Source organism: Staurois parvus, unplaced genomic scaffold, assembly GCF_062004578.1.
Source record: "Staurois parvus isolate SC_StPar_1 unplaced genomic scaffold, SC_StPar_1.0 ptg000025l, whole genome shotgun sequence".
Taxonomy (NCBI): domain Eukaryota; kingdom Metazoa; phylum Chordata; class Amphibia; order Anura; family Ranidae; genus Staurois; species Staurois parvus.
Genome location: NW_028317821.1, coordinates 27,186,364 through 27,195,000, shown reverse-complemented (window position 1 = coordinate 27,195,000; position 8,637 = coordinate 27,186,364). Strand labels below are relative to the sequence as shown.

The following is an 8,637-nucleotide window of genomic DNA, read 5'->3' as shown; positions in this document are numbered from 1 at the left end:
ATGGATCTCTTATCTATTGGAATGTACCTAAATTTACGTAAAACTGTTTAGCCCGTACACCAAAGTTATTTTTTTCAACTTTCTATCAGGGAGACTAGCCTTTAACGTTTAGTCCTACAAACCATGTTTTTGTTTTCGCATCTCTTTTTTTTTTTTACCTGAAGTTTTTTTTTTTTTTTCTATTCCTTTCAGTGTTGGGTAAACATCTTCGTATTGCACAATACCAGTGTGTTTCATGTTTAGTATGTTTTGACATCATGCCTTTTATCTTGCCTATGCACAGTATGACAGAGAACTCTAAAATTAGGCATAGTACTTCAGGGAAACCAAGAAGTGCAAGAGAAGAAAGTGAAACTTCACCTTCTTAATCCCTCCCCTCCCCTCCCAATCCTTTACCACTTTTGGCACTTTTTTTAGGCTTAAATCACCTAAAATGTCTGGTAGTTTAACATCAGCATTCAGAGATGCATGCCTTTGTGAAATCTGGGGAAGGAATTAGGTCCACTTTAATTTATTATTCTTATACAGTATATAGCGCCAACAGTTTGCTCAGCGCTATACATTATAATGGGAGACTGTACACGAAACATCACAGTAACAATACATGTGAGTAAGATCTTGCTTGTGAGAATAGAATATATGAAAAATGAATCATATTTCACTGCATGTTTTTAATTTCTGCCTGAAAAGGTAATGTAATTTAAGTATGATTATTACATCACATCACTAATAAAGTTTAATATAGGTATGGTATTTATAAACAGTAAGAATGTTTGTTTTTCAAGGTTTGCTCATTTTCTACTAAATGTTTGTGTTTATTTTCGTTTATACTGTATGAGTATTTAATTATTTCCTTTTACTCTTATACATTTGATGGTGTTATGCTTATTTTGCCATTTTCTATTTGCAGGTGCTTCAAAATTCTTTGTGCTAATGGTGAAGCCAAAATTTTCAGACCAAGGGATAGGGATGATATGGCTAAAAGAGTGATTGAACCAATGGCTTCTGAGGGCCTAAGAACTATATGTTTAGCTTATAGAGACTTTCCTGCTGGGGAACATGAGCCTGACTGGGAAAATGAAAATGACATCCTTACTGGGCTCACCTGCATTGCTGTTGTAGGCATTGAGGACCCAGTAAGACCAGAGGTCAGTTTAAACAAAATAAAATAAAGCAATCTATTTGAAATGTGTACATGTTTGTTTCTAAGCAGATGTTTGTCAAATATCCAATTAATTTACGTTTAGAACAGGGGGTAGACAATCTGTTGAGCACAGTGTGCTGAAAAATGTTTTCAAAGAAATGGAGTGTGCCAGTTATATAATAAATGTCAACTTTACACACACTCACGAAAAGTAATTTTTATGCAGTAAATGCTGTAAACTATTTCAATAAAACTTGAAAAAATTGAGCTTTCAAGGATGGCAAATGCTAACTTACCCCTTTTTCCAAAACACATGGGCTGTGAGGAAAGTATTGTTAGATTGAAATGAACTATGTCAACTGAGGACTTCTTCGAAATATACAGTTGCAAAAGAAGTGTGAGGTGATAGTGGTCACCCTAATAATGTTCTTTCAGATCAAACCCAATTTTTGCAACTTCAGATCCTCAACCCTACACCTACACATCTCAATTCACACCTCAGATCACCCCGATGTCTGTACTTTCACACACCAGATCAGCCCCAATTCCTTCACCTTTACGTCTCAGATTGGCCCAATTCCTGCACTTTCGCACCCCAGATCAGGCCCGATTCCTGCACCTTCATTCCTCAGATCACCCCAGTTTCTGCACCTTCACACCTTGGCTCCCCCCAATTACTGCTACTTCACACCTCAGTCTCCATCGACAATTATTGTGCCTTCAGGCCTCAGATAAGCCCAAATTCCTGCCCCCCCCCCCTCGCAGAACTCTGATCACAATTTCTGCACCTTCATACCTCAGATTACCCCAATTCCTGCACCTCCAGACCTCATATCAGCCCCGATATGTGCACCATCACACCTCAAATCACTCCAGTTCCTGCACCTTCACACCCCTCAGATCAGTCTCAATTTCTGCACCTTTACACCTCAGGTCAGTCCTAATATCTGCACATTCACACCTCAGGTTACCCCAGTTCCAGCGCCTCCAGACCTCAGTTCACTCCAATTCCTGCATTTTTGCAACCCAGATCAGCCCCAATTCCTGTTCCTTCAGGCCTCAAATTAGTCCCAATTCCAGCCGCAGACCACGCAAATACCTGCATCTTTACACCTCTGATCATCTCCAATTCCTGCACCCTCACAGCTCATATCAGCCCAATTACTGCACCTTCACACTTCAGATCAGCCCCAATCCCTGCACCTCCAGGTCTCAGATCTGCACCTTCACACCTCAGCTCATCCCAATTCCTACAACTTTACTCCCCATCCTCCAGTATAAATTCCTGTGCCTTCAGGCAAGCCCCAATTCTTGAACCCCCAAAACTCTGATCACAATTTCTGCACCTTCACACCTCGGATCAGTGCCAATTCCTGTACCTCCAGACCTCAGTTCACCCCAATTCCTACATCTTTACAACCCAGATCAGCCCCAATTCCTGTTCCTTCAGGCTTCAGATCTGTCCAAATTTCTAATTTTTTCCACCTCAGATCACCCAAATACCTGTGCCGGTACACCTCTGATGATCTCCAATTCCTGCACCCATGCAGCTCATATCACCCCAATTACTGCGCCTTCATACTTCAGCTCACCCCAAATCCTGCACTTTCACACCTCAGATCACCTCCATTCCTACACCTTCACACCTCTGATCACCTAATTAATGCACTTTCCCACCCCCAATTCTTTCACTTGCTGTTAATAAAAGATGGCTGTGGAAGAGATTAAAAGCCATTTGAAGATAAACATCTGGATGTATGCCCTCCAAGCTGAACTAGGTGCATAGATGCTGATGGAGAGAAATGCTCGGAAGGAGGTCAGGTACACCAATAGGAAAAGCCTGGCCATTAGTCAGCTTAGGCTAAAAGAGTGCTGTACCATAGAGGAGCAAAAATACTGAATATAATTACCCTTTCAAAGTGAGAATAAGCAGCCTGGGGAATCCACCTCGACACATCTTCAATGTGGAGATAGCAGTGCAGGAACCGACACCAGCAGGAACAGAAGTGCTGATTCTGTATGCAGCTGCTGGCTAGCTTTATTGTTTGGGAGGTGGATGTCATGACCTGGCAAATCTCCTGGTGGCACTGCGGATCTCTGAGCAGAAAACTGTAGTTTTAGTGTCCATCAGCAAGCTTCAGTAATTAATTCCAAATGGTTTCAGCTGCTATCAGGACATATAATGCTGCTTCCATTAGCACATGACACATCAGTGTTTTGGTTGCTCCTGTCTTGTATTCTGTTTGCTCTGCTGCTGCCATTAACTTGTGATCCTGCTCTCATCCTGTACCCAGTACTTTGCTTCTTTTTCAGTCTTGTTTCCCTCCTTCCCAACTGCCCCGCTAGATTCCCCCTGCATTGTATGCTTTGTGTGTGTGTGTGTGTGTGTGTGTGTGTGTATATATATATATATATATATATATATATATATATTCGGTTTCTGAATTTTGGTTGTACAGTTGATTTTCATGCATTTTCATATTTCTCTTGGTGTGTTTATAGTTCACTGTAAATAAATCTCACTCTTGATGTATACATTTGGTCTGGGCCCAGTTTCTATGTGTAGGTACATGTATATCTCCCCTTGAATGCTGTCCAGAGGTGGTACTGTCGCATGCCACCTTTGACACTAGTGCGGGGGGTTGCCTACCCCTGATTTAGAATATAGATTTTTATTTGGTCTGTAGTCACTGCAGCATAAAAAAACCCCTAGATGTTCAATGCAATTCCAGCAAAAACTTGATTTAGGATTGTAGATTTTTTTATCCGGTATTTATTGCGGTCCCATTTGGGAGAGTACCCAACATCTCTTGTCAGGATATAAATAGAAAATCTCTCCAGTGGGGACAAAAAACAGGGAAGGGTTGGAACTGTTGACTTTATTATTGGAGTCACAGACCCCAAATAAAAATCTGACAAATGTTTACTTTTCTACACTCTAGAGCAGAAAATTTTGGCTGGAGTAAGACTTAATCTGAAAGTATTCTGTAAATATAAATTATATAGTAGTCAAAGCTTTATAAGATATATTACATTTTCAAATGATGCATCCATTACACCTGCTAAGTTTATACTAGCAGTGGCTTTCAGATTGTTTTGAAATTGTCTAAAAGCCAGGCAGCATCTGTCATGATTGCTGTTTTGCCAATGGGTTAAGATATCTTAAAGTTGCTTTTCTGGAGGAATTTAAATAGTGCGAGCAACAGGGTCTTGTCAGAACTAAATCAACATGCTTCTTAAACTAAAATTATGCTGTCGAACTTTGCTTGTAAATTTGGCTCTTGTCCAGTTTGCAGTTTAATGTTGAAACCAGACACTTGACTAGAATTTACAGAAAATGTTTAATGTAAGCCACCCGAAGCTATACAGAGCTATGCTTGGGGCTTACTTGATGGCACTTCAGGTGCTTGATAGTTTAGGCCTGTTTTTATCATGTAATTGTTTATTTTTTTGTCTCCTGTATCCAAGGTGCCAGAAGCAATAAGAAAATGTCAGCGAGCTGGTATTACTGTCCGAATGGTAACAGGGGACAACATTAACACAGCTCGTGCTATTGCCACAAAATGTGGAATTCTTCACCCTGGGGAGGACTTCCTTTGTGTAGAAGGCAAAGAATTCAATAGACGTATACGAAATGAAAAAGGAGAAGTAAATATAAATTCTGTCCAACCCCTACCCCCCCTTTCCCTTCCCTCCCTTCGGTTTTGTACAGTCACCTAATACTGTGTTTATATGGCAGATTGAACAAGAGCGAATAGATAAAATTTGGCCTAAGCTTCGTGTTCTTGCTAGATCATCTCCAACTGATAAGCATACATTAGTAAAAGGTAAGACTGTTATTGCTGCCTTTTTTTTTTAAGCTCTGTCTCATACATAATTATAAAATATTTATGGAACTAGTGATTCAATGAAATTTGATCACACAAGCATTATTTTGTTTCAAGCTTTAATGGTCACCCAAGTGAAGTGTATTTGTAGGTGACTTTTAGAAGGGAGCCAGATGTGTGAAAAAGTTACACGGTACCCTGTTTTTATCTGATCTTTTATTTGGCATTCCCAAAAAATACCAAAGGTTTATTTCTCTTTTAAAGTGGAACTACTGGAGTTTATCCCACCTCCAAATCACTGCTCTTTTACACTAAAAATCCTACTTTTGTTCATGCGTGGATAGTGCAGCTTTCCCTGTACTTGGTGAGTGTGTACTACAGCTCATGCTAGTGTGTTGTTTACCACCCTCTCTCCTCTCACCTTATCAATTCACAGTGCTTTCTGTTCTAAGAAAATGAACAGATAGGCAACACTAGCGGGCAGAAAGTACAAGGATGTATCTGGTGTGAACAAGTCTGATCTCTCCCCCCCCCCCCCCCCCCCAAAAAAAAAAAAAACTGTAAAGAGCAGGAATCTAGAGGTGGTATGAACCTCAGAAGAGGTAGCACAGTGATAATAAACAGTTAATAATTTTGTGGTGATATGTAACTGCCTGAGAATGGCAGACAACCTAGGGGAAAAAAAGGGTAATCAAAAGGCTATAAGAATAGGGGCCTATGTGATTATATTTTGTGTTTATATGCATGCTTTGTGGTTATTCAGGCTGAATTGTACCTGTTACTATTGTATTTGGGAAAACACCTGAAATGTTGAAGTTCTGGGATTTTACAATAGATTATTAGTGCAATTCGTTGGTTTGAATCCTAGCCAGGACACTATATGGAGTTTGCATGTTATCCCTGACTTGCGTGGGTTTCCTCTGGTTACTATGGTTTCCTCCCACATTACAAAAACATGCTGATTGGTTAATTAACTGCTGTCTAAATTAGCCTTAATCTGTGTATATGATGTACATGTGAGATAGGGATCATAGATTGCGAGCTCCTTGAGGGCAGGGATTGATGAAAATAGCATAGAAAAGCGTGTAAAACGCTACATAAATTCAGATTTGTATAACTAGTCGTACTAACAGTAGTAGTAACTATAGTGGTTCCTGGTGCTGAAGTTCAAAACAAAAAAAAGTGGAAAGTGGAAGGCAGAGTGCTTCTGATTCTTAGTAAGGCTCAGTTCAAAGCACATTGTAGTGAACCATTTTCTCTCTGCTACATGACACACACATAAAATATATATGTAGGGTAGGAATATTATTTTCACAATTTGCTTTTCCAGTGTATGTCCATACATAGTATCTAGTGTCCCATATAAGCAGCACTATACAAATAAATCCTATATTCATTACATTATTGTAAATGGGCCTCATAATTGTTACTGTGAAGTGAAAGTCCATCACCTTCTTCCAAAAATCATATGTCCATTACACTGAGTGAGCAACTCTTTTTAATGAAGAAATGCCCTCTGTGAAACTTCCCTACCTTCAGAAAGGCACCTCACATTATATAGGTCATATTGCAAGTTATACTCCAAATGCTAATTCAGACCATAGAAATGTTTTATAATCTTCAGTTTCACAAATGTTCATCAGTGACAGAAGCGCATGGAATGCAAAGAAGCAATCTATTATAGTGTATCACTGCAAAGTGTTAACTATTAAAACTTGAAAAATTGTGCTCACCTTTAAAGAATACAGGTATCACTATGTATATACAGCGGCTAATATTTTATGGTGGCCATACATGGAACAGGTTTTATATACAATTGTAATGTCGATCAGTTTGCTGTCTGGTAGAGAAATATGGTCAGATGACCATAAAGCTTGTTCAGTACACTATACACTTAATCATATATTCTACTTTCCCATGTTCATATTTTCCTACCAGACCTATCAGATTGACTTTGATAAAATCAGTCAGTTTTGTCCAGATTGGTTGGAGACCAAAGTGTGTCTGTTTTTGATAATTCCTAGATTGTCAATGTCTGATTCTGTGAGGAATGGTTTGATCTGATCGTTACATGTATGGCCACCGTTATATACCTTGTATGATACCTCTTCATATGCTGTCTCTGTTCACTAGACTGAAAACGTATGTTTTTAGGGTGTTTTGGTCACTTTAACAATTAAATGGTTCCTATTTGTTGAAGTTTTTTTTTTTTTTACCTTAAATGTTTAAACTTTTCCACTTTAGGTATTATTGACAGCACAATCTGTGAACAGAGACAAGTGGTAGCAGTAACTGGTGATGGGACCAATGATGGACCTGCCTTGAAGAAAGCAGATGTTGGGTTTGCTATGGTAATAACATTTTATGTGATCATAAAGTGGTAGCATACTGTGTATATTGTGTGTGAAATTATAAGCAGCCATTGGTGACTAGAGAAGTCTATCACCGGGTTCTGGCTGGCGATTCCCCACCGACACTCGGTGATCGTCGGGGAAAGCTGACAGGAGAGACCTGTGTGTAAACAACACTGGTCTCTCTCCTGTCAGCAAGGACATGCTGCTTTTGTATTTCTCTGCACAGCAGAGAAATACACAGCAGCATGTCTCCATTGTAGAATTGCACATAATGTGAAACACACAACACATAGTTTACCCTTGTTGATCAAATACCACTGAAAGAGAGCTCGATTTCTGGGGAAAAAGACATAAATTTCATTTATGTAAAGCGTTGCATGACCGCTATGTGATAGCAAGGGCAGGTGACAGGTCCTTTTTATGGAGACATTAGGAGTCTAATAAAACCCCCAATGTCTCCCCAGCCCTCCAATGCAGTAATTCAAACACAGATCATGCTTGAATAGCTGGATCCTTGGCTACACTAGCCGAGGAATGACTGTGAACCTGGAAGTGATGTAATGCACATTGCGTCTTGGGTCTTTAGTCTCAGGAGCGATCATGGAACAAATGTTCCACGATTTCCTCCTGCTCTCACTGTGCGAGCAGTTTTCTCTAGTCCTTACCCCAGATGCCGCCAGCAGGGGAACGGAGCCCACTTTCAGAGCCCCATTAAAGCAGTTGTGCAGCTCTAGAGCCGCCCAAATTGCTTTTGTCAGAAGCCCTTAATGTCTGAAAACTGGTACCAAGTTCATGGCTGTAATTAACAGTGATTTAACCTTTTCTCTACCTTTGCTTATGAACGTACCTTTGTAGAGCATTGGTTAAAGGAAACAACCAGATTGTTGCATTGGAATTATGTTGGCAACTGCATCTCTTTTGCCCAGGTTTGCCCAAAACTGCTTTGCCTCAGTTAAAATTGCTCACCTTTGCCACAACCCTGGATGCTTATAAGTGTTATGTAGGTTGTTTAGAGATCTGTATTCTGTTAAAAACAAACAAAAAAACCTATATTTTAATCGTACAGGACACAAGCAACATATTATTTATATGGGTTATTGCACGGGTGTCAAACTGATGGCCCTCCAACTGTTGCCAAACTACAAGTCCCATGATACATTGCAAGATTGACAGTTACAAGCATGACTCCCAAAGGCAGAGGCATGATGGGATTTGTAGTTTCGCAACAGCTGGAGGGCCACAAGGTTGACATCCCTGGGTTATAGGCTCATACCTTCAGGTGATTGGAAAAAAACACCTTTTTGTTTTTTTC

At 39.9% G+C, this 8,637-nt stretch overlaps 1 protein-coding gene across 7 annotated transcripts in view; it reads left to right on the top strand.

The window, feature by feature from the left end:
- The window catches only part of ATP2B1 (ATPase plasma membrane Ca2+ transporting 1), a 275,992-nt gene that overhangs the window by 216,659 nt on the left and 50,696 nt on the right, over positions 1 to 8,637 (top strand). For all 7 annotated transcript variants that reach the window (XM_089652527.1, XM_089652518.1, XM_089652537.1 and 4 more), the window contains 4 exons: positions 911 to 1,148; positions 4,613 to 4,792; positions 4,884 to 4,971; positions 7,216 to 7,322. In XM_089652527.1, coding sequence (XP_089508653.1) covers positions 911 to 1,148; positions 4,613 to 4,792; positions 4,884 to 4,971; positions 7,216 to 7,322 — 613 coding nt within the window. The remainder of the gene's footprint in view (positions 1 to 910; positions 1,149 to 4,612; positions 4,793 to 4,883; positions 4,972 to 7,215; positions 7,323 to 8,637) is intronic.